Genomic DNA, 26,819 nt, shown 5'->3' on the forward strand with positions numbered 1-26,819 from the left:
ATTGTTTGCATTAGGCAGTTGAATAGCTGAAGCAAAGAGAACGTGAGACCTGGGGCTGCGTGGCACACCTGTGCAGAACTAAATGAAACGAAAATCCCCTGAATTGTAGTCTTCTCTTCTCTGTGCAAAAGTTTTCTGTTTTAGAGAGTTCTCATCTATTCTCTTTCTTTCCTTTGTTTCTATTCACATGTGGCTGCTAGAAGAGGCTTTAGAGCACCTATACGCATCTGAAAAGCATTTGCTGAATTGGCCTATGTGTAAGATACATCTGCATTCTGATACTGTTTCATACTGTGGCTACAAGTTTTTAGGTTGAAGTTCGTTGTGCTGGAATACCTGATCTTGCCCTTTCTTGGGCAGAGATGCCAGGCAAAGACTTAAGTCAATAAGAACTGGACTAGCACATGCCTGAGCCAATATTATGTGTACAATGGCTGCCTGTGTCAGAATGTGATTTCACTGCTTCAACAATGCAAAAGAAAATAGAGTGTTAACTATAATGCACACTGCCAGTTAGGAATTTTCCCCAATTGAATCCCTCCTAAATCGGATTTGTAAATAGGCCAGGTATTCACATGCCTTTCCTTCTTTTGTCTCCCAACTTATACTCTCAAAATCAGTCCTTTTGATTAGTTACGTATTGATTTTTCCTCTGCATGTGCTCATCTCAATCTCCCTTCATGGAAGGATCTGCCAGATCCTCATAGATCTTATCACAGTGTTTTAATGCAGATAATTATAGAGTACTTTTGTTAGAGCCTAACAAGACTGAATGGTGTTACTGATTCAGCGATTGTATAAATCACAGTGATTAGCAACCATCAGATACAAAATGATGGAGGCAAAGTGTGAAGGAGAAGGACGTTTGCAGGAAGACTATATTATCTTTTGTCATTCACCACAGTAGAAAGGTACTTAAGGCTTAGCTAAGGGTTTATAGCCAAATATTAAAAATTTGGGTAAAGCTGAACTCTCTCTTTAAAAACGTCATATAGAAGAGATGGATGATCCTCGATGTCTTCCCTCCTGGGTAACTTCCCTATTTGAATGGAAAGATGTGGAGAGTAAGCTCTGCTGATCCAGGGAAAGAGCCCTTTGTTCTTTGCCAAAGTTGGCTTTCGGAGAATGATGAATTCATTGACTCTTGCTGCAGATATGATTGCTTTGTTACAGTTAAATCAATCTCCAAGGCCAATAGTTTTGCTAGGTGCCTTTGCAGAGAACAGAGTACTGATTCTCGTTAATGGTTTAATGGATTGATTAATAAAGCACACTATTATGGGCTCTTCCAACAAATGAAGTTATACGGAAAGATGCAGTGTACGCTGGGCAGAGTTGAAAACCCACTGGACGCGACTTCCTTAAGGATTGCTAGAGTTCCAGCATGAGACAGACAAAGTCATTAGCAACTCTGTAAATGGCAAGTATATAACTTAGTGCAATTATTGATTCTCAGTAAATACGACTGAGAGCTCCTGACCAGCAAAACCTTTCTCATCAGTGACAGAAATACTACTTTGAGGGGAAAACTGGAAACAGCATTTAAGCTTATTAAGCTGTCGTTACAGAAAACAACACAAACAGCAATCAAGCTAAATTAAAAACTCATACAGCTGCAAAAACTGTCTTGATAGAGATGTTTTCCTTGTTGTAGGATGAAAGCATTTTCACAAATTATAACCAGGTGGTTAAATTCACACCTGGTGTGAAGTATCTGTCCATTACATTAAAGAAAATTGCATGTACTGAGCACTAGGAATAAATTCACCCTGTTAGATTTTAATGCTTTGCGTTTCCTCCGGCTATCTTGGATCCATAGTCTTTCTTTAAACATACATTGTTAATGTTTGAAAAGCTGAAGTTGTTGTTACTTCATTTTTGTACTCTTGTGAGAGTTCTAGCTAGCCAACCAGGCAACTATTTTTCTGTTAAAATATGCTATTCAATCCAAGTTAATTAATGGCATGTATAAATTTAAGCAAATGTCAGCATTTCAGTCAGAGTGAAATCCTGGGGAAAAAATCGCATTGACAGAGTAGACCTTACCCATGGGATTGAAGTATGGGTGTTTGAGACCAAACCTACATGTGACTTGAAATAAAGTCACGTAAGTAGTGGGGTTGCTCTCTCTCCTTCTGTTGTCCATCCCGTGTTCTGTTTGGTCTTTATAGACTGTGAACTCTTTGAGAAGAGATACTGTGTGTTTGTGGAGTGCTTTACGCAATAGGATTCTGCCTTTAGTTCACCAACAGGCGCTTCGTAAGTATTTTTTTGTTCTTAGATCAAACTTCAAAGACTCTTTGCGCTACTTCCTTGGTTACTTTTCTCTCTCCTCTTATTTTCTGAAAGTAGGACATTTCTTATATTAGGTCAGTAATTATCAAACTTCTGAAAGAGGAAAACCTCTTCCTTACAAGCAGCTAGCTTTTTCCTGCCTTTTTATTTAAGTAGTTCTCTCTGAAAAGTCCATATTAGATGTACTCAGACTGTCCATAACTATCAGGGTGCCACAAAGGTAGTTTTGTAGGAGGAGATGGCATCTCTAGAACTTTGAAGTTGCTTCTGGTTTCTGAAGTTCAAATGTATGTAATTCCTTAATGTGCACACTTTACTGGGGTAGAATAGAAAAAAAAAAAGTGAAAATTAAAAAAGCTGGTAGAATCCTGATGTACTCTCATAGGTAGCCGTGCTGGTATTGATATATTTCAAAAAATCATTGGAACCAAAATGCCCCAGATATTCTTAAATTATTTTCCAGGTTTGTATGAGGATTTCCCCCACTCTCCTTTGAAGTTGGGAGTGTTCGTTACTGCAGTTTTTCTTTAGGAAGTTGGTTCCCACTTAACATATGTGAATTTTAATGGGAGTGGTTTTTTTAATGGAAGAGGTGTTGCCTGCAGGAGTAAGCAGTGCCCCCTCTGCTCTGGTTAAACGTACATGTAAGTGTATTTAGTTGACTGAGAAACTATCACACTACTTCTTTACGACACAGGCATAACTTTGTGCCAGCAGAAAAGAAAGTGGGGGGGAAAAAAAAGACGACTATATACCTGTGACATTAGAGTTGAGCTACAGCGTTGTATTAGGTCAAGCAGTGGCTGCAGCTATGCTTAGCAGGGAGCTTTGGAGCTCCCTAAAGTTAGCGAACAGTATATAGCCATCCTACCTGACTTTGTGATCTGTTTGGAGTCCCACAAAACAGCTATAAATGTTTGTCTCTCTCCTGGAGCCAGCATGGAGTTTCGGAACATAAGATTCCCATGTTGTGCTGCCCAGGTAGGCATTTTTTACAGCTCAGCCTGTCACTGGACTTCTTGGGTAAGTCATATCTTCTTTTCTCATGCTGTGGATGAGAATCAGTCACTTAGGCCACATCAGTTGTTCAAGCCATTTGTTGGCTTGAAATGAAATTATTTGTGATAGCTTTAGAAGAATAAGCGCACATGTGGTGCATGCAAAGATGCATATTGAGGAGAAGGGAATTCAGCATAGAGAATTTATTTGTGACCTGAATTTCATTTCTGGCTAAGAATTTGGTTTAGCTAGTTTTTGCTGGTCTTGGAAGATTTCATGCCTTTCTAGAATATTGGAGACCCTAGTCTTGAGCCCTTTTTTTGTGCCTGCTCTGTAAATCCTAAAGCAAAAGCTGGGCTTTGTCTCAAATAGCTTGTATGCAAGACCTTTCTTCCCATTTCCCGGAAGTTTGACTGAATCTCTCAAATTAAGGTTCATCTTGTTCCTTTATTGCACCTTTAAGGATAAATAGTTTCAATTTTTTTTTTATGTCAAAAATAGCATCTTAGGCACTGGATCCTGTTGCTAATATACAGACCAGTCTTTTAGTTGGAATAGTGCAGAGGGGGAGCAGGTTTCAGTGAGAGAAAATCCAAGTCATTTTAAAGGAGAGTGTATTTGGATTAGAATAAGATTACACAGCGCAATGTTTCAGAGAGCTGGGAGCTGCTTTGGCCCTGTGTCCCTAGATGGGGAAAGTGAACAGTTAGTGCCACAGAATGGCTCTAAGCTCTGTACCCAACTGCCAGCTTTGTTTGCAGTATTGAAGTTCTTTTCCTATCAAAGATGGCTTAGCGCTTACTGTACCAGCATGATCTGTCTTTTTAGCCACTGTCTTCTAATGGAGCATGGTTGTCTACTACATCTGATGTAGGGCGATTCAAAGAGTTAGGCAGGAGACAAATGTTGTTGTTGCATGTTATAAAATAAATTCCCTTGGAGACCAACGTTGCCACATGTACTTTTACTACTATGTTACAAAGTTGGCTGATGCACTTACTGCTCTGGAACTGAAAACATATATAACCCTAAACAGCAAGGCCAGTGTTGTTGCCTTGAGCAAAAGCAGCACTCCGTAGAAACTAAAACTCCCATATCTTTCTTGCCACACCTATCTTTGCTGCTCTCACCAGTCAGAAAATCTTCCTGACCCAGCTTACCATCAGCTTTGAGGCAGATGAGAGCTCGGTCTTACAGCAGTATAACTTCATGTCTGCTCTCAGTTAATTTGTGCGCAGCAGTGTGTGCTAAAACGGCCAGCCCACAGGAGAAGTGAGGGTTGTTAGAGATGTGGTGGGTCATCTACTAACAGAGAAGGGACTGAGCACTGCGTGACATTTGCTACGAGACTAGAAGAAATCCTATAGCTGGAAGGCTTCTACTGTCGTTCTTTTGACACCCATTTCCTCCCTGATGGCCCAGTCCCGCTGTTGGCAGGTGTTCTCTGATAGTCTGCCTTTTCCTTTTGTTATTTTTGTCTCATTAATTGTAGATATGCCTCCATGCATCACACTAAATAATTCCATGCTGTCCTTGCTGTCAAAATTTTAAGACTTAGCTTTCCTATTGCTGAGATTTCATTGTTTTTGAAATTGTGGCAGAGAACATCACAAAAGATTGATAAGTACAACTGAAATCTGTCACGAAGTGCATGAATGACATTTGATATGATTGAAACCTTTTACTTTCCTTTAGGGATGCTTTGTCTGCTTCCCTTCTCTTTTTCCCTGATTCTGCTTCCATTGAGGGAAATGACCAAACTCCCTTTAGCAAGAACAGCGCTCTCAAAGCTAAGTTGTGATAAGCTATCCTATATCCTTTTCCGAGTACTGAGATTCTGCTCTTTAAGAAACAAAAACAAATCTGGGAATGCTATAGCTGCAACTAATTGCATCATCATCAAATGGTTTATTTTAGCTGAGGGTGTAGCCCAAATGTATTGCGCAGTTTCACCTCTGGAAGATCTCCCAAAGAATAAGTGTATTTAAATTAGGTAGTCAGCAGAGAACAACTTCAATTGACTGTGTACTTGAGAGCTGGAAAGTGTACGGGATTTAACATGGCATTTCTTTTTTAAAGAAATAAAAGTAGCAGGGAATGCAGAAACATCTGGAGCAAATAAAGAACACAGCTCCATAAAGAGATAATAAGTGCTTGCCATTGCAGTTGGAGATTAGCAGTCTCACTGTGATGCAAACTCTGTCTGCATGCAGCAGGGTATACTACTCTTTGCTCTTCTTTTTGACAAATTTTTTTCCTCGTGTTCCAATTTGTTTCCTGAAGAGAGGAAGAAACATGGAGTTGTCAAGGAATAGACAATGCAGTTCAATGTCAGCATACCTGGGCTTTGTCAGCTGACCAGCATCACACATTCATGAACATGAACCAACTTCATGCACATCAAACCGTAGTGAGAAACAGGTAGCATTGTTCTGCAGCCCTAGTAGATTAGATGGCCCTTTCTGAGCTGGTAGCTTCTATCCTGGGGAATGTTTCTTCACCTTTACCTTCCTAACTGATGAGCAGAAGCAGCAAGTGCTATCTGGACTATTGTCACCAGACAGAGCTGCTAAGGGTAAACTTGTACAAGCTACACTGCATCTTCTCAGGCATCTGTTTCAGTGTTGGATGAAAGAAAGCATTCTAGCTTTTTTTTTTTTTCCTCTTGTGTTGAGTTTCTGCTTTGTTTATGGCTCTCTGTTTTTCTGCCTGTCTCCAGTGACCTGGTAACCAGAACTGGGCAACTGTGGTTCCTGGCTGTCTAACGAGAAATGCCAGGGAGGTTTCTTCTACGCAAGAGTTGCTAGAATACTTTGCTTTTGCTGTACTGCCTCCTTTCACTGGAAGATGATGCAACAGGTGTCTGGGAAGAAGGGTCTTGTCTACTCCAGTTGTTTCAAAATTGTAGCACAGCAAGAAAAAGAAAAGAATTTAATCTGCTGTTGCCCGTGGTACTACTTGGGGGAAATGTTAAATGATTAAGGTGCTGGCATAATGATCACACAGGCAGTCAAGCTGATCAGCAGAAGTATGCATCCTTTTAATGGCCACAGTAATGCTCCTTTTGCTGCAGGCTGCAGTCTTGCTGCTGGCTCTTGGTAGAGCACAATACTCCAGTGAAGGCAGACTGACCATGAAGAATGGGAAAGGCAACTATGTTAAAATGGAGTGGCTTTTTAGCATTTCCTATTTATTATTTATTTTCTCCAAATGCTTGGAGAAAAGCAAGCTTCCGGGTGACTTGAACGTTTAGGTACTGCACTCTCAGTGCAGTCGTTATCATTACATGTTGCAGTTAATTGGTAGAGGTTTTCTATTTTTTGAACCCTCTGCTACTCTCTCCCTGCTGATAGTGTCTCTTCTGCAAATGAGCAAGAATAGTGTATACATATTAAATTATAAGATTGCTTTACAGAAAAAAAAAAAAAAAAAAAGGTGGCTATTTGTTCTGGCAGTTAGTTGTACTTTTCAGCACAGCTAGTTTCCTTTTGAACAAAAGGAGCCTGACTTGCCTTTTGAGGGATGCTGGGCTTTCTTTTTCTTGGTCAGAGGCTTAATCTGTAATTGTCTGTTGTTTAGCTTTGTGCTTCTCATAAAACAAAAGCAGCCTGAGACATGCTAAGAACACATTAATTTGCAACTGTTTTGTAGCTCTTATGCAAGTCATTCTTAGGATAATTTTGTTCCTTTGACTGCTGTAGCAGTTCAGTTGTGAAAATAGCATATCTCTCCAGTTGTTTTCAGCCCTTGACTGAAGTGACAACAGCCCAACATGCCAGAAAGTCAGGCTAGACTGAATTCCATTACAGTCATTGAATACCCCAAAATTAAATTTGCAGAGCCAAGATTTCAGATCTTAGCAAATGCCGAGCTTGATCTTAATGCAATCGTCATGGTTTTCCTTTGTCAATTTGCACTGTCATACTGTTTTTAATTGCTCAATCAATAATGTGTTAGGAACGCATTTTTTGTAATAGGCTTGCATGCTGACGTTGACGTGGATTGAAAGACAGCTTTTGGCTTTAGTGGTGGGTGGGAGATTTTCTGAAGCTCATCTGGGAATGCAAGTGCTTGTGCCTCTTTCTGGTCTGTGAATAGCTTTATCCCGTGAAAGCTTCATTTAGAAATCTAGAAAGATGTGAAGATGATCTCCAGAAAGATAGATGTGTGTGTGTGAGTGGGAAGATTGAAATAATTTATTTTAGATTATGCAATAAAATCACAATAGGAGAAGATTTGCAGTAACTTGAATTTATGGGGTAGTTGTGGGATAATAGGTAACTGGTGTACTCTTATTTTGTCATTATTTCTTGTGAGAAAAATATGTATGCTAGAATTAGATGGCATTTGAAAATGGCTGTGTATGATTTCTGCTTGTGCTGACTGCCTCTTCTTGCATTTCTTGTGCTTCTCAGGAGCACACAACTTCTAGCTTTCACCAGAAGATGGCTTAATTTCTGAAAGCAAATATGCTTAGGGATACAGTTTTTATGCTCATTAAAATGGCAATGGGTGGCTTTTCTTGTTCTGAACTTTCTCAAAGTTATATTGCAAGAAAGCCCTGAAATTACTCAGGACAAATAATTTAACCTTGGCCTCAGTATGAAAAGGAAAAATGAAACTGTCTCTTAAAGGACTGTGTTGTATAACAGAAGGTATGTTGACTTAAAAGTTTTAAGTAAGGGATGATGATTAGCTCATTTGAAAAGCAGTCAAGTTTTATTGCTGTTTTGGTTCATAAAGAATGTATTGGAGATGTGTAGAAGTGTCTGCTCGCTTATGCACATTTGCTTCAGACTCTGATGAAAATGACTTTATTTAATGTTTCTTTGAGGGGCTTAGCCAGGTCTGGGGCCTGGCCAAGTGGTGCAGAAAAGTGAGCATCCAGAATATCATATAAAAATTTGGCTGCATGAATGCCAACAGTTATAACCATCTGAGGTTATTTTGTGACCTTGCAGAAAAAAGTGAGCAAGTGTTCTCCTTGCCCACACTTTCCCCTCACCCCAAACAATTCATCCTCTTTGGCACTGACTAGCTGCTAGCTGGGTGTTCCTGCAAGGAGTTGAATGACTCTAGAGACCATGGATTTCAAACTTACATCTTTGTTATGGGAGTAAATCTTTTTTGGTAGGTGTGGCTGTTGTTCAAGGTGTGAAAAGGATACTTAGGTTATGTTTGAGAGCAGGTATATTTTTAAGGCCCTGGTTACAATAGTATTGCTCTGCAGATTTCTGTTCCAAAGACAATACCTAGTGACTCTGTTAAAGAGCCAAATTCTGTGCTTGGCTACTGTACAGGGTCAGAGTAAAGTAACTATGGCATATGTTATTGCACCTAAGGCAAAACATAAAATTTAGCTGCTTACTGAAGCCACGCTTGTGATCCTGACGTTCATTATTTATAATTAATTGTGGTATTCAAAGCAAAACAGATCATGACCAAATAAGGATTACTCAGTTAATAACTGGAACCTTATTTTCCATCCTGTGTCTTCTATGGTCAATATGGACTTTATATAGGTCAGCTGCTTGTTGAAGATGCCATTCCCCAACCTGGACTTTCCATCTCTTCTCAGTTATTCTTTTTCTGGTGTGCCTTGTCGTTAGATAGTTTCTCCATCATTATGCATTGCTCATAGATGAGGGTTTATCTGAGGAATGTAGCTGTAATAAATTGCTATTTCAAGAACATTTCTAAATGCAATTGTGTTCAGATCTTATTTCCAGTGGCACAGCGATTCATCAGTGACTGGCCTGGACTTTGTCTAGACGTGCATCCCATTTGGATGGATTTCTGTCATGTTGCATCAGGATGCTGCAATCCAGTTTATCTGTTAGCGTAATTTTTCAGTGTGATATTTTCTATCCATCCCCTTTTGTTCATAAAAATGAAACTGAAGTGCTTTGTAATAGTAGGCCTGTGCTTCATACATTTAATTTAGTCAGTTAACAGTATTCCTCTGTTTAACCACTTAATAGTGTGGTTAACTTCTTAAAGAAATTTGTTTCAAATGCAGTATATTTTAGATATCTTTAAACAAGAAAGGTCTTTAAATGTTAGATTTTTTTAAAGCTTTGAAGGACAGTATATGTCAGTAGTCTCCTAAATTGCTGATGATCCTAACATTAATAATGAAGGCTTGATACTAGACCTGTGTAGATTGCCATTTAATGTCAAATATAGTGCTGTATTTTGAATACAGATCTCTCTGCTCAGGAAGGACTGTCAGAGTCAGCTTCTAAGTCTTCAATGTAAGGTCAGTGACTGTGGATAGCAACTGACAAAGGCTGCGTTTGAACTAGTGAGCTCTATCTGCATTATCAGTCCCATAAGCTATCTGCTGCTTCCAGAAGAGAGAATACCAGCTTTCAACTTACTTTTTGGTCAAAAATGGCAATCTGATATTTTTTTTAATACTCTGCAACGTGATGAAAACTAGAACTTGGTGGGTTAGTATTTCCTGAGAGGCATAAATTATACCTAGACCAGAATAGCCAGGATCTGTGTTTATTACCTAACTTCTCTGTGAAACAGGAGTTCTACTTGAAATTCCAGCTCAGGGATAGGGGCAGGGAATTGAACTTGGCCTCCTTATGTAAGGAGAGTTCCATAAACACGTATCTGTTTGCTGTTTTTCAGTGAGTTTGTCTCTTTTGAAGTCTTTTGGGGGCGGGGGGAGCCATGTTTCTGTGGATAGTTTGGGGTTTTATTCATTTGCATTTTCCAAAATGGAAACATTTTATTAAAAGAGCAGACAAAAACCCAATGATCCTTGACTGTTTCTGTGCTTTACAACTTAATTTGTACAGCTGACTTAAGGCAATCATCTTTAGTTTCCCAATCATAGCATCCTTATATTGGTAGGACTAGGATTTTCAATATGCTTTCTATGCCGGAAGTCAAGAAGTCATTTTAAAACCTGCTGCATAGGGCTTGCAACCTTATTTCTGCACTGTGAAGCTCTTAAAAAAAAAAAAAAAAAAAAAAGATGCTGGCACAAGTAGTATTTTTTTGTAACATATAAAATAAGCACGCAAGCAAACAAATGGCAATTTCATTTTTGTAATACAGCTTGCCACAAAGGATGGCTATTGATTTAAATACAGCCTGATTAAATTCTAAGAGCCATTAGTCAATTTTGCCAGCAATACACTACTATTTTACTCTGCAAATCCAACTAATCCAATTAAAATGCTTCAGATGATGATGAATTCTCAGTAGGCATTTGACAAAATGCAATTATTAGTCATTTAAAACATAACTGACTGTAAAATGCCTATGAAATTCACTTTTCCTGTGCTTCATATGCCACACATACAGACTGATGGATTGCTTTACTGATAACCAGCAAAATAGATGGATATGATCAGCTGTCACAACTGGGAATTTTCATTACCAGGTAAGTAGAAGGCCTTTCCTGCTCTCATTGCACGAGCTAACTTATTCCGGATCAGATTATTTTAAATCGTACTCAATTATTGTGAATGGCTCTAGCAAAGCTGCAGCTAGGGGTTTTTGTGTGACTCCATGATTAAAAAGAAAGAAACAATAATTGCATCTGGATGAGACTTGAATAACTATGTGGCTTTGGTAACTGTTGTTTATAATTTGGCAGTCTGTCTCTGGGAACATCACGCTGTCTCTAGCGTTTCTCAAATGCTTTCCTACTTTTGACACCTTGAAGACTTTTTTTCTCACTGGTGGTGCCGCATCTTTACTAGATTTCAAGATCATGCTCTCCCTGTGCTTGAGTGTCTGCTTTCACTTAGGTTCTCAAATGGTGCAGTTCTTGTGTGAGCTCCTTTTCAGAAACAGCATTCAAACTTGGCAGGATTTTCATTTGTCTTAAATTTCAGCAATTTAATTGGAGACATTAAAAGCGTTTCCTCTTAAAAAGCTGGGGGCTTTCAGGGATTCAGGCAACTCTGAAGTCTCTAACATTGAGAATATCCTGTATATTGAGTTGTGTAGGTATTGTGGAAGCTGGAGGCCTGGGGTCTCCAGCTTTTGAGAGCTCTTGAGGAGACTGCCTGTTGTCCAGCCAGCAACATGTTGAATAAGATGAAACCCATGGTGAATCTGAATGTCTGAACATCTGAATGTTCAAAAAAAAAAAAAAGAAAAAAGAAAAGGAAAAAAAGGGGGGGGGGGGGAGAAAAAAAAAAGAAACAAGCAGAAAATTCCTAGATGTATGCTGGGACATGCTGAACTGCCTTGCAAATGAGGTTCTGATTTTGGATCCTTTTCTCACTCAAGGAAAACTTTGAGCCCTATGGGAAAAGCGTTGATATTTTTGTATAAACGCTGACCCTGAGATCAGTAAGTGTACAGGCATACTGTGGGCTTCATTTATAATTGTCACACAGGAGACAAGGACGGTGTATACATGATACATAACATTTATTCCAGTTACCAAGCTACAAGCACAACTATTAAAAGTGTGTGCATGGGGAGCGAGAGTGATCTGTATCTCGCCATGATGGCAATTTATATTCCAGACGTTTAATGCAAAAATAGGTTGCCAAATCTTTCCTAATTGTATTTGGCACCTGCACAACTCAGTAACACCATGTATCTTCAGCTGAGTCTCTCTGCCTTTTGAGGATGTTTTTTTGGTCTTTTTGTTTGTTTTTTCTTTTTGAGGCGGGGAGAGTGATTATAGGCAGTTCGGTGTTTCTCTTGGGGGCATTAATAGAGTACGTTAGATGAAGGACAAAACTCCACGGATTCTAGTAGTGTGATTATTGTTGTCCATTTTTCGTGGTCCTGTCAGGCTACTCATGGGGGACAGTTGCTTGATTCTTTGGTATGAGGTGTTTATGGCCATGCATGCGCTATGGGATGGGCAGTGGCCTCTGGAGTGTTCAGTGGTGGTTATCTGAGAGGTGGAGTGCTGAATTAGATGCTCCATGGGTGATATGATATTGTTATTCGTATTGGAACATGGGCAGAGATGCATTTAATTAGCGAACAATTGGTCCTTTTGAAATGATACCAAGTTTAGTGCAAAGGTAATGCTGGTTCCATGGATCTTTGATCCCATTCTGCAATGGTCTGTTCTCATGTCCTCTTGCAACTGCAGCTTGTTGGCCAAGGAGATTGCTCATGATTATCTTTCTGATCCCCTCTTATCTGCCTTCTGAGCTGTTTGTGCAGTCATTCTCTAATCCTTAATTTCAGTCAAAATAAGCTGTTTTAGCAAATAGCTGCTATTAAACTGTGGTGAGGGACAAACTAGAACAGTGTAACCTTTTTCACCAGCATTGCTGCAGGAGGAGAAAGACCTTTTAGAGTGTAAACCATCTATTGTTTCTCCGAGCACGAATTTTGTCTTGTTTTAGGTCAATAATAAAGTTTATATGGTGTTTAAATTTGTACATACGGTGCGTAGATAGGAGTAAAGCAGAGCTTTCAGCCACCTGTGCAAGGATTAAGTACAGCTTTGGCAAGGAAAACCACTGAGGTGCTAGCAGTCAGTCCTGAGCTCATTGCAAAGTACAGCAAGAAGGCAACAGTCACTCTGCTTTTAAAAGTTAGGTTTCTCATATGAGCTTGGGTGCGAGTTTCCCTCCTCTTGTTTTTACATTTTGATTCTTTCCTGTGTATAAAGTCTGTAGGGATGGAGTCAACAGCCAAATTATGCGTGGGACTTGCATGCTTTGAATTCTGCACTTATGTTTTTACACATGTGCACATGCATGCATATGTGTGTGCACATACACCAGTTAGCTTTTATGATTGGATTAAGAGATGAGACATGCCAACTTGGCAGTGAGTTAGCATTTTCCCTTACTTGGATGAGAAGGGTTCCTTTTTGGCATAGATGGATTAGACTTTTTGTTAAGACGCATGTTAATTGTGATATGAATACTAGAGCCATGAAATTGAACTTATGAGCTACATTGATTTGGAGCCATCGAGCTCCTACAGCAAACCAGTGTTCCCTTGCAAGATTGGGTGCACGATGAGATGTTTTTATGGAACTCTTCTTTATCTGGTCTCATTTTTCATTGGCTCTTTGAGGTCTCTGCTCCATCTGCTATGCATCTCAGAGGTTCTCCAGCATCTATGCAAGGATCAAAATGCTCAATGTAACAGAAAAAAAAAATCTCTGTCATATAATTAATTAAAGACTGTTTGTATATAGTTGACTGCAGAGTTTATGCTGCTATTAATTTCATTGCAGTAGCATCTGCCGCTGCCTAATAATGTGAAGAACAGCAAACAGAAAACTTGGCTTAGTGCAGTGAACAGTGAAAGGGAAAGACAGAGACCTGAATAGTCAACAGCATTCCAAAACATATCAGATGGCTCATATAAACAACAGATTTACTTTTAGCAGCAGGTTTTAGAGATAAACAGTGAATCAGATTTCTGCTGTCCTTGACATGCAAATGATCCATGGTAGCAGCTTATAACGATGAAGGTTATCCCTGGTTCTCCAACTGCTGTCATTTTATTTTTATGATGCTGTGTGTTCTAAAATGCAGCCTAAGAAATGCAAGCAAAATGGAGGAAGCTTAAACTCAAAGCCTCAAAGATATTTTTAGTATTTTATTTTGAGAGCTGAGCTCTGCTGCAATGAGTCTCACCTTCCTTGTGGTCCCTCCATGGATTTCCTTTTCCTTTTTGGGTCCCTATTAAGATCCAGTCTGTTACATGCTGAAATCAGCAAATGTTATTGTAACAGTTACAGTTCTCCAGGTCCGATGAGTTTCATCTGAGCTCTCTGGCTGCCAGCTCCATCCAGAGGATTGCAGGTACCACCTGCTACCATCTGCAGGTATATTAGCTGCTTTCCTCTCTCCCCTGTCTTCCCTAGTTTGATATAACTGTACTCCCAGCAGTCTTGCATTTACAATGGCATAAAAGAAAACAGCATCAGATTTTTCTATTTTAAAGGTAAATTCCCCAGTATTCTTTCTGGGGGAAAGCTGGATTCTAAAATGGAAAATAAGCATTGTTTGCTTCAGTGGTATCTGATTAAGTTGTTAAATGAATTCAGATCACTAGGAAAGGGAAAAAATGATGCATACCATGAAGCCTGCTGGTGTTCCAGAAGCTAATGTTGCAAGACTGGAGAGGGCCACGGAGGGAATGCAAAGGAGTATCCCCCTAATATCTTGCTGATGCTGAGGCCCACAGCTCTGTTCTGCAGGGGATAGCAAAATGAGAGGAGAGGCGAGTTGTACTAAATGCCTTCTGAAGTCTCAGGAGCGCAGTTCTGCAGGCTGAGGTATGTGTAATAACTTTGTGTCACAGCATAATGCTACTCTGAAGGTGACTTTGTAAAACTTGTGCTCACCTTCAGGAACTTCCTCTGGTGAATAGATATGTTTATTTCTACTGGTGTTATCAGTCCTTTGTGAGGGGGAAAGTAAGATGGACTCTATTCTGGTTTGAATACTGCCCAAAAAAATTGCTTGCTAAACTTTTTTTGTAGCATTGCGATAGCTGGTAGCATGTGACTAGAGGAATAGCAGATCATCTTTTAATTCCAGGCCAGGCAAGTGGCAAGTGCAATTTTTGTGGAAATTGCTATGAGGTGAATGATCCTGGAACCCTCTGACATCCCTAGTGACATCCCTCCTTAGAGCAGAGAGTTTCTGCTGCCTTAATTCTTGAAAGAATTTCACAAACGTGCTTTCTTTTGACCAACTGAATAGTTCCTTTGGCTTTGGTGAGACTTGTCATAAGCTGAACTGTCTTCCTGAATTTCTTTAAATGTAGAATTAATTTTGCAGCACTTGACCATACTTAGATGAAGTGGAATGCCCTCAAGTGGCTAATCGGGCGTGGCATGCAAGTTTTTCCATAGAAAGCATTTTGAATTCTATTAGAATAAATGTCTTCAGATGGGTAATTCAAAATATGGCAGATTTTGTTAGAGCATCTCTGCATTTCAGACTATGTGAAGGAAAAGACAGTGTGATTTAGGGGGCCTTTAAAACCCATTTTGTGGTTTGCACGGTGGCATGTTTCCCAAAGCTAGAGAACATATCACTTGTGATGAGTGAGGAGCAGGAAACGAGCACAGAACCTGGGAACTTGTGGCTGAAAGACCTTGATGAACCTACATCTTTGGATCTACCTTCTTATGAAACACCTTTTGTGAAGATTTATAAAAAAAGGATGAGATCCAATTTTAGTTCTATGATTAAAAGAGCTTTAGGTCAATATGTTTTTCTGGAGCCAGACTTTACAAGTTGTCCAGCTGTGCTGTCTGAAAGTTTGAGACTATCTAAACTCACGATCTAAGTGCAATTTTAAATCTCTTTCAGATCTGTGAATAGCTAGAATTTAACACCTGCGTTTGTTTACTTTATTGTGTAGATAAAGTAAACTCATGTGAACTTGCTGTGAAATAACTGATTGTGGAAAAATTGGTTGTAGCTTGCACCTAATAATTTCAAGTGCTTTTGAGTGTTAAGCAAGTGTATATCCTGTTTCAAAATCAAGTCATATTTACTATAGTAGTTTTCTGAACTGGACCCTTAAATTCCCAGAGCAAGCCTTTAAAACAGCTGGAGGAAAGTGTGGGGTGGGGTGTGTGTGTGGTGGTTTGTTTTTTTTTTGGCCTTCCCTCTAAAAGCTCAGTGCCTAAAATTGGAAGACAAATGTTCAGAATAGCTGGTGTTTAAAAGGAAAGCACTGGGTAGAGTGGGTGCTGAGCTTTGAAGGAAGTATGTCCCTTGCTGAGGGGTACTGGAAGAACAACTGCAGCATCTTTGAGAAGATTCTGAGTGCTGGGATTCCCTGGAAATGCTGACTTAGGTGCTTTTATTCTTAGCATCATAAATTCCAACTTCTGTCCTGATATCCCTCCAAACACAGACTTAACTTCCCTTGAATGAAGATGATGTCACTTCTGACCACTTCTCCTCTCTGAACTCCCCAGAAATACACTGCTGTGTGCATAGCCAGTTATGCGTTTTTTGCTGGTGGGTTGAGGGGGTGGAGGGAGGTGAACAAGAACTTTAGGAGCAAGGTGAGCTGTTTTTAAACCAACCCAGTCAGTACAGAAATACTTTTTGGAGCAGTTTGTGACAGTGCTGAGAAAAGCCTTGTGAGAAAATGACACTGTACTTAAACATGTTCATAGTCTGGGTCTAAGTTTGGAAGGCTTGTAATAAATAACTATTCTTACCCCTGTCCTACTATCACGAAAGCATTAAACAGGAGAGATTTGTCTGGAGACTGCACTAACCCTGGCCATTACTAGTTTTGTGGAGTGCAGGAGGGGCATTGCTGTCTCAACTCTTCAGCATTTGTTTTGTAGATTGTACAAGAGCTTGAGGCAAAGTTACTGGTTCTGAAGGAAAGCTGGAGCACTTTTATAGAGACAAAAATCTAATGCTAGATCTAAAAAACCTAGATGAACACCCGTGTCTCCCCTCTGACATTTCCTTAGTGGACATGCTCTGTAATAGTTCGTGCTATGTGTGCAAAGTTATTTGCATTTGCCATATCCTACGCTAGGCAGTGGTACAAATGTGATGGGAACTCTTTACTGAGAAGGAGCTAGATTGCATGAAAACATGGGCAAAACCTATAATTTATTCACTTTTATATACTATTTAGCTTCTGAGAACAAGTGCTTCCTTTCTCGTGTTTGTTTTGCGTGCAGGTTTTTGTAAACTCACCTTGACCTCCTTCCCCTCCCCCCAACTAAAAAATGCAGTACTAGCACAATAAAACATATCAAAAAAACTAAATGCAAATGTTAAAAACTTGCATTGGAAGTTGGTGTTTGTCAGTAATTTTTAAGTGTTTTTGAAACCTCCTAAATAAAAATGATTTTGATTTCTGTTGTGACCGTGGCTTTTCACTTTCCATCAAAAGCTGATCTTTTAAGATGGAGAATTTTTATTTGCACAGCCATTTAAAGCTGTCACAAGAGGAAATTTTCTTCCTGAATCCTGTTGTTTTCCAGTGATGTTGTAATTTCCTAGAATTGTGTATACAAGCACTTTGGAGAGCTGGTCTGTGCTGAGGCCCAGTTCTTGTTTTTAAGCTGTTCACATTCCTGAGGACTTGATGGGTTTTCCCAAGGCAATGACTGACTCTTCTGATGAGCTACTGCAGATAACACTTCTTATCCAGTAAGCTGGAAGTAGATAACAGTTGTGAGCCAAGCTCTTTGGCAGAACAGCAGTCTGCAAATGCCTTGGTGAAGAACTGATATGTGAAAGAGATTGTGTGTGAAGATTCAAAAGGAGTAAATTCAAATGATTTTCTTTTCTCCAAAATCAGGTACCAAGAGGGTCTCTTTGATTGCAGTTTCAACATAAAGAACGGACAACAGCAGACTTTTTGCTATAGACTGAAAGGCCTTTGTTTGCTCCATTTAAAAGCCAGGTTGCCAACTGCAGTAACTTCTTTTATGAAGGAAATGGGAGACTTGTGGCAGAGCTCATATTCTTTACTGGTGCATCCATCAGTAGCGGAAAGAATTGATTCTTATTCATTATATGTAAACCATTGTTGGGTATGTGTAACAGCATTTTTAGTTCATCAAATGAGGAACACTTTGTCTGCATTTAGTAGTCTTCATAAGGCTTTGAGCAGAAGTTTTAACTGAACAGAAGAAAATCATTAGGCAGGTGATTACAACACATGCTCAGTTTTATTTCTGTATCCTGGAATGCTGTCAGCTTCCTTGGTCCTTGACCCATCTATTTAAGATGGGCCCCCATGGGTTGCTTGACCCATCTTTTTTTGTTTCCATATACATAAAAAGCAATCAAATATGTCTTGTGTTGCTTATTCAGCCTCTCTCTCAACAGAAGGGTGCTGTCTCTTTCTGTCTGTCTTGTTGGTGTCTACTCAGATGGTAGGTAGGCTTTAGTGAGAATTTTGCCTAGGCTTCGTGAAGAAGGAATCTAGAAAAGGAGTTAAGGGACCCAGGTTCCCATCCCAATTCTGATGCCAGCTATGGGCTGGTGCCGTTGGATTTTAATTTTTGGAGTGGTGAAATGATGGCAAAGGTATTTACCCCCCTTGGTAGAAATGCCACGAGTGCTGTAGGAGGCCTTTATCTATATGCACAAACTAAATAAAAGGCCCCTGCATCCATCTATCCTTACGTGTGTGTATTTGGGGCTCTTTTTGTACTTTGATCTGAAAAAATCACTTTGTACTTACAACTTTCCTTGGACAAGTGGAGTGTGGGAGGGAATAGGAGGAAGGAGACATTCTTAGCAACACTGCCAATTCACTATTTAGAATACAAATCTATTTTGTGTTATTAGATAAGTTATGCTACTTCTTGGTTGTTTAGAGATTCAGTGGATAATGCTACAGAGAAATTCCTTGATATATAGTTTCATTGCCTATGATTCCTATCTTGAAATTAAAAGGAAAATCTAGCATCTGGAATAACCTATTTGAAGAGATTTGAGCAATTTTTCCAATATCTCTGTTATATGCTGAGCTGTTCCCACTGAAGCCAGTGGGAGTTTAAGAAACCAGCATAGTGGCCCGTTGCCAAATACCTATTGCGGTATGCTAGAAAAAAGTAAAGAGTATGGTCTTCATGGAAAGAATGCCCATTTCACATTGTGTGTTTTTCCTTAGCAGGTGAAGAGTCTGCATTTTGCTCATCTGGCTTTCTACAGGAAAAACAACGTGAGTCAAGGTTCTTTCCATTTTTCTTTGTACCCTATGCTGCTCAACAAGTTAGAGATAATAACAGAAGAGAAATGTTAACCACAGAAGTCTGTTATTTATGCTGTGTTGAAATGTTACCTTGAGAAGATAGGATGGGTGGAGGAAAAGCAGGATTCTTTTGTTTAATCTTGATGAGGATTATTAAAATGTACCGAGCAAGTTCCTGCAATATTTTATTTAATGCATTAATATCTTACAGTATTGGCTAGAGTGGCAGAGGTGAGGTGTTGGAAGGTGAAGCTGCTGGTATACGTGATGGGCTCAGTGATACGTGTCATTATTTTCTTCTAAACAGGGCAGCTTATGAGAAACTGGATCTTCAGTATACTAAAATATTCTTTGTCATTGGTTAATAGAAAGCGTATGTTACAGCCTTCATGCAAACATATTTCTCATGACAGATTTGTTATTATAAACAGCTAGCAATAGCACAGCAGATGGCCAGGAACTGCATGATTTCTTATGGGAGTGTGATAATAGAAATGAGTTTTCTTTGAGAACTATGACCATCTTATGTTTTTTATTTAGATAGAATTCTTTTGTTTCTACTCCTATTTCCTTCCCAATTAATGTGGCAAAATACTAAGGGTGCTTAAACTAGTCTGGAAAAAAGTGAAGACTTGGCTTGATCCTTAGTACAGATTTAAATTGTACCTCATGTTCTCAGAAGTTAAGAGTTCTCTAACTACTTCCTCTGTCCCAGATTTAGGGGTGCTAGTTTACTACTTCTATTGCCAGGGATTGCACTGGTGCCTTTCTTGGCTGATTTGGGGTGTGGAATCACTTTCTGAATTCCTCCTTTCACCTAGCTATCCTTTCGTGCTGCTCTCTGATCTTCAGATCTGATGTGCTCCATCTGCAGAGACTGTCTGGCAATGAGTTACTTCAGACAAGGATGTAGACACACAGCTTGCTTGGATGTCTTGTAAGCTAATGGTGAATATATCTGCAACATATTCTATATATGACAATTTCAGTGGGCATTTGAATCCAGTACGGTCCCTGCCAGAGATGTTGGCTCATTAGCGTCTGCTGTAGCAGCTTGTACTTCTGGCACAGAAATACCTGGAAAATCTTTTCCCAAGTGATTAAATCAGTTAACTGAGATGGTAGCCACTTTTCCTGGTTTTTGACTGTTAGACTGAAAAGTAGTGTAATTTCTGTAACATGGTTGCATTGAGCTTAGGACCGTGACCTCACTTCCTTGTAATCGATTATCTGATCGGCAACAGATAAGTGTAAACTTTTTTTTTAAATCCAACTTCCTTTACTTTAATTTGTTTTGAGACTGCACATTGCTAAGATCCAATGAACTGCTTGGGATAGTTCTCAGTGAGCTTGGTCCAGTGTGGTCTACATCCAGTAGCTGTCCTGTGAAAAGATGCTTAGTATTTCCTGATGATTTTTATAATGAGGCCTTATGTTTTAAATGGAATTTAATGATCACAGAGATTAAACTTTTACATTTCATACTGTTAACACAGCTGTTTAATAATGAGGATGCTGTTTCAACATGATAGTTAAGGGCCTACTTTAATTTCAACCAAGTAAAATTATTCACAGTACTTAATTAAAACAGGTGACTAAAATTTAAGGTTACCAGGTATTCCAGGTTGGCCAGGTTAGTCCCTGATGTGTTTTAGCATTTCAGTGAAATGCTTCAGGGTGGTATCTTGTCCCAGATTTCCATCCAGATGTGAGATTTTCTCTGCCTCCAACTTTCAGACTGTGATTGAGGCAGTTTATTCTTTTTCCAAGGCTTCAGCATTTCTCTAGGGAGAGAGAACAGGAGACGTATATCCTTTTCACTTGACTTGTTGCAGTAGGAATATCCTCAGTGTTTCTTTAAAAAAAACAACAAAAATCTGGTCATCTATGGAGATGTCTCTTTCTGAATTTGGTGTTTAGTCAACAGTCATGTAATTTCAGCTGCTGTAAAGTCAGGGTACAGAAGAGGGAGAAGCTCCCCTAAAGCTTGTGGTATGACTCGGATGGGATGCTAATACTTGCAAGTGCTTGGACTGTGTGCTATTAAACCTGTTCCTAGAGTAAGTACAGTATTGTTAACTGTAAAATAAAAATAGCTCAGCTGGTCTGAACTGGCATAACTCTTTGCTTTCAGCTGGAGAACTAGGATGCTGAACGTAGGTTGAGGATCTGGTCCAGAGCTTTTTCTTTCTATTATTAGATTGTGGAGCTGTGTAATGTTAGTTATTAGAATCCCAATTGGCCAAGTTGGAGGCTTGAGTGCTTCTTTTAGAGCTTTTACATATTTTTTTAATTGTGGTGTGCAGCTGTCTGTTTTTAATGTAGTCCCTGTGAATCCCAAGGAAATTTGAGATCTGTTTATAAACAGTACAACAGGTTTATTACTGCTTTCACAACAATTATCTGCCTCTCCTGTCCCGTTAGCAGTTATTTTAAACATTTCAAGCATATGGTGACTTGAGCTTATGCGGATGCCACTGAGTTTGCTTTCTGCATATGTGTTTGTTCTTATGTGTTTTCATCTGTGATTGCCATCTAAGGCTGTATGCCTCTCCGGCTGATAAGCTGTAATAGTCTTTACACATTTAATGCCAGTCCCTAGATAGGACTGGCATTTACCTAGCACTTGAAAGTATTCTAACAATTACTTCTGGAGTTTTCTTGGAAAGTCACCATGTACTACTGGTTTTGCCCTTCCCACTATTACTAAGGGATATGTTTGAAGGGGGGAGGTACCAACATGTAATTGGTATCCATAAAAGAGATGCTGACAATGTGCTTGCATCATTAACTGACTCACTCCAGAAACTGCAGTATGTAGAAATACTGTGAGAGAGAGAGAAATACAGTATTCAGTCAACTTTCTTTAAATATGCTGTACCTAACATAATAAATTTTGACTTGTATGTTCATTCAATAAAAAGGGATGCCAGGCCCTGACTTGAAATGCTCTGCGCTACAGTGTGAAAGCGTAAGTGGAATAACCCCTGTAACAAAACATTAGCAAGCATTATGAGTCACATTCAAGTAGGCTGAAATCCTGTTCCTACACAACTGATAGAGTGAGGATTTCTAGAGGACAATTCAGAGGCTTTAATGAGCAAGGAGCCACTGAGATGCAACCTGGAAGTGCTTGGTTCAAACTACAAGGTAGAACTTAGGCTATCTGAATTAGACCAATATTAACTCAGCTAAAAGCTTGCATGGAGTGTCTTGGTCTTTCAAATTTTTTGGAGAAAAAGTGAAATGATGCTTGTCATACTGGTGGTGTCAAGGAAGAAGTGTTCAGTGAAGTTTGAGGAATTGTTGCCTGTTGTGCAGCTCTTTAAAGGAGAGCACCAGTAAGTTCCTGTTTTGCACTTTGACTCCTAGAGTTGAAAATACAGATATGCTTGATGAAAATGAAATGAAAATTTCGATTTCATGTACATTTTTATTGACATGGCGGCTTTATCTCTTTCTCTCCATTATCATTATACAGGAGCTGTTTGCATGGAACTGGCAGTGATTTCAGTAAGGGTTTTTTCAGATTGTTGCAGTGCGGTAGTACAAAGAGCTGGGATCTGTGTAATTCATTCTTGGCTTCTGTGCTTATTATGTCTTGTCTTCCCTGTCCAAACTGGGTTGTTGCAGCAAATGAGTTTGTTTCAAATTAATTGTTGGGAGGTAGAGAACAAATATCTAATTGATCAATAACTGATTGACTGAAACTTGCCCAAAACATTTCCTTCTAGCTTTGCAGAACACTTATGAGAACATATGCTTCCCCCTTTCCCCTCCCCCCCCCCAGCCCCACAATAGGTCATTATGACAGGTTTTTATTTGCGCTGCCTCCCTGGGTGGTCTTGTTACAATATATAAAGATGCTGATTGACTAGCAGGACATCTTGTGTCATTTTCCTTGAGTAGGTGGATGGGTGGAGGTGATTTAAAAAAAAAATAAAAAAAAAATCAAGTCCACCATCCAATTATCCAGATCAAAAAGGGAGTCTCTTAGGTTGTCTGAAAGGTGTTCTTGCTAGGATTAGCCTAGGAGAGATTCCCCATCTCTTTTTTAAAATGTAGATACCACATCTTTGTAAGCCAGCTGTGGCTCATCAGCTATGGCCCAAATGACTAGTAATACCCATGTAGCTGTTGACTTCAGTGTCTTTAGCAGCAAAATATGGTTATTGCTGTGCTTCAAAGGTTTCTGAGCGTTATTTCACGCTACAGTTATGATAGGCCAGGTGATAAAATCTCACTTGATGCAATAAGCAGCCACTAAAAATAAATGTTTAGGGAAGACAGATTTGCATGTTAGACAACTAAGTGTCTTAGCTCATGCTAAACCAGTGTATTCTGCTATTGTCTAGCAGGACGGCCCGGATGCTTATATTCCTATGCAGTTTTGCTGTCCTTTCATCAGAACTGCACTCTTTCACAGTAAAATACTCTAAACCCAGTAGACTCTCTGGCTCTTCAGTGCCTTCCTGACACAAGACATTATCAAAGGGGACTTAGTGGCTTTTGAAAGTCTCCCTGCTGGACCGAAATGCGCCCCCCCTCTCTGCCGTTCTGTCGGGACATACAATCAGAAGCCGCAGCCTTGCTCAGTGTAATATATTGATTACAGCCACCACCGTTTTACGTTCTGGTTTCAACACTGTTTGCAAATACTGTTTGCACAGCTGTCAGAACTCAGGATGTCCAGACAAACCCATTAATGTCTGATGGCCTTTCCCATCACAGAGAGAGTGCCCACACTACAAACAGTGCTGCCCCCTTTTTCCTTAGGCATTTTCAGTTTGGTCATTTGGTGAAAGGCAAAGAATAGCTAAATAAAATGAGGGTATTTCTAACGTGAATGATTTTGTATGGTTTCTTTGAGGATGTTACTCCGAGGATAATGTTGAATATCTAAAATCTGTATAGAAGAGAGTGAGCTATTACATATGAGAGAGAAACCTGTGGATGTGTGACAGGCACACGGTAACCGTGAGGTAAGTGGTAGGGTCACAGAGCGTGGCTCTGTGTGATAAATGGCAAAGCCACGTGCTCGTTGCTGAAATCTGCAACTGTCTCTGCAGTGTTCTGCTTAGTACTTTCTTCCTCTGGCGTTTATTCTGGCCTTTGAGGCACAGAAACAACTTCAAGAACTGAATCATTAAAAATGCTTTGGAAAACACTCTCCTGTTTCCTAAACATGGCCTGTTTCTCCTCAGCCCAGGCAAGGTGTGAACCTTGTGTCAGGTTCAAAGTGGGGTTTCTCTGGGGTTAGCCAGATGACCGATGGGGTTAGCGGCAGTCTTGTTTTCTACGGCTTCAGTTCCTTTGTTCAGATAAGGAATTTTATGTCACAAATGACAGGCCTCATACTCCTATGCTGCAAAACTTTATGGGGATGGAACGGCGCCGCCTGCCGCCGCCCGCTGCCCGCCCCGCCTCCGGCCGCCGCCGCCCCGCGTCTGAGCGAGCTGAAGGAGGCGCGCGGGCGCCAGGTGAGCGTGAGGTGAGCGCAGGTTGCTCCCGCCCGCGCGGACTCTGGCGGCCGATTCTGCTTCGGAAAGGGCCCAGGGAACGACCGTGCAGTGCAGCTGTGACACGTTAAGGGGTGGCAACGTTTAAGGTTGTCTTCAGGAGCTCTGACTAGTCTCTGAGACTCCCAAATGCAGGATTTCATGCATAGCCAGGTATTAAGTGTTAGATATTTTAAAGATCATTTTAAAGAAATTTTCTAAATTTAGAAGGTTTTTTGGACAGTGACAGTCCTATGGTAGTTATTTATTAACTCTCATGTAATATATTTGTCTTAAAAAGGCATCCTTGTCCTCCAAGGGTAGGATTTATATCTAGCCAGTCATAATCCTTTCCAAATGGCTCCCTTAGAAGCCTGTCCCTGTGTGCTCTACTTGTCCAACAGCCAGCTCTGTGGAACCGTGGTCTCTGGTGGTACGCCACTAATACGTCAGTGGTGTAATAGCGTAAATCTCTGAGCTGATTCTTCCATTCAGAACCGGTCAGTGGCGGCCTCTGAACAGACATGGCAGGTCCTTGCCAAGAAATTCCTTGTGTTGGATTCTGCAAAGGAACAAATCCAGTTCTTCTAATATACTAGAATTTTCCAAAGGGCAAAGTGAGCAGAGGTTTGTAGTCTGTCCTCTGATTTCTGTGTTATCTTGGAAGTACTTGAAATTACTAGAAGACCTTCTGTCTGCTATTAAATTCTTTTTGGAAAAGGATTCTGAGTGATGCCTGCTCCAGAAACATGGGCAAATCTTGGTGCTCCTGAATCACAGCACGGCTGCGTTGTTTTCCAACTGCTGTTAAGTGAATTACTGATGTATAAGATTAAAACCTATGGCTATTTTGTTTTCTATGGCCTCTGTGGAAGGGATGAAACTGGAGCAGAAGTGGTGTTAAATGTGGAGCTAATACATCTGTGGAGGAACGTGAGACACTATGAATAATCTAGTTCTCTAGGAAGAGCCATATTAGTTTAGAACTGAGCTCTTTATTTTTATGTTACGTCTTTTATTAACTTCTTATTTATCACAGTACCTGGGGTAGAAAATACTCATTTATTCCAATCTAATAGGACACTGAAAATGAGTAGTAAAGTTTGAGCAAAGAACAAGTTTGTAGGAGAAATGGTAGGTATGCTGCTCTTGCACTGACTGTTGCAGTGGATGGAGGCTCCTGGGTGTTTAGACAGAAATAAAAGGGGCTGCTGGATGCATAAACTTCAGGACACCCTTGTAATGCTTTATACAGGCTTTTTGTGATGGGTGAATTAGCTTCACAGACTCGGACCCCAAAAGATATCCTTGTCCACGCTGGCAAGATTATGTACAGAGGGAGATCGTTGTGCCTTAGAAGCAGGATTGATTGTGACCTTTTTATCCTGGCATGTTGCCTGGGCTGAGGTAGCCATCTGAAGAACAGATTCAGATATTTTTCATTCTGACTTGTAGCCTGTAGAAAGCCACTGCAGTGGTATTTCTTTCAACAAGCTCTTTCAAGAGCATGAAGCACTCACCCCTGTGCTCAGTAATACAAGTCAGAGCTGTTCAGGGTGGCTCAGCAGCTCTATCTAGATCCAAGTTTTCAAGTGTTCTGCTCCCAGGAAGGCATTAAAACAAATTTTCCAAAGCTCAATGTGTTTGGAGACCTGATTGCTGCTGAAGGCTTTTGAAAATGTGGACATAAGAACAGCAGTGGGAACTACTCACTACTAATCACTTACTTTATGTGCTTGCAAAGGAGCTGACCTTTTGGAGAGGTGGGATTTCAGCACGTTTAATTGTAGGCTTAATTTAAAAACAAAGCAAAACAGAACAAAAAATTGTTGATCTCGTCTCGCCCTGACCTTTCCTGCCTGCATCAGTAGCTATTAGAATGTAAGACGTTACATCTGATTGGTTTTCTGACTCTGTATGGAATTTGATTACCTTTTTGTTACTGTGATTTACATAACAATGCAATTAGCATAAATTGCTATAATAGTGGTATGAATAAAGATAGCTGGAAAAATCCATAAAATGTTAGTATCTCATCAGAGAGGTTCAGTCCAGCTAAGCCTTGTTATTATTTTACTTCATTAAAGTGCTTCCCATAAATAGTAAAACACATAATTTCCCTGTAATCAGCTTCATTTCAGTGCCTAATGAAGTTTCTCTGTCATTTTCTCTTGTAGGACATGCTGTATGTTTCTATCTCCAGTAGAGCTTTAGTATCTGAATAGTATTATTGGTTATATTGTCATCACGACAGAGAAGGTCCCCAGTTACTTAAGTCTGTGTGATTTAACCTATAACAATAAAGCTGAACCTATGTAGACCTAAAATCTGATTGTTTTCCAGAGCATATAATCAGTAAATTCCCTT

At 39.9% G+C, this 26,819-nt stretch overlaps 1 protein-coding gene and 1 long non-coding RNA gene across 17 annotated transcripts in view; both read left to right on the forward strand.

Annotated features, from left to right (window-relative positions):
- The window catches only part of PITPNM3 (PITPNM family member 3), a 163,666-nt gene that overhangs the window by 61,988 nt on the left and 74,859 nt on the right, over window positions 1-26,819 (forward strand). For 8 of the 16 annotated variants that reach the window (XM_068910126.1, XM_068910131.1, XM_068910136.1 and 5 more), the window contains one exon: window positions 18,874-18,924. The exons of 3 other annotated variants lie outside the window; for them this stretch is intronic. In XM_068910126.1, coding sequence (XP_068766227.1) covers window positions 18,874-18,924 — 51 coding nt within the window. Of the gene's footprint in view, window positions 1-10,617; window positions 10,697-18,873; window positions 18,925-26,819 lie in introns of all 16 variants that reach the window. 5 more of the 16 variants (XM_068910127.1, XM_068910132.1, XM_068910139.1 and 2 more) reach the window with 2 other exon arrangements.
- On the forward strand, window positions 214-9,027 carry LOC138061221 (uncharacterized). Its single transcript, XR_011134910.1, has 3 exons — window positions 214-257; window positions 2,172-2,259; window positions 9,011-9,027. It is a non-coding gene; the product is annotated as an uncharacterized lncRNA (long non-coding RNA).

This window comes from Struthio camelus, chromosome 16 (assembly GCF_040807025.1).
Source record: "Struthio camelus isolate bStrCam1 chromosome 16, bStrCam1.hap1, whole genome shotgun sequence".
NCBI lineage: Eukaryota > Metazoa > Chordata > Aves > Struthioniformes > Struthionidae > Struthio > Struthio camelus.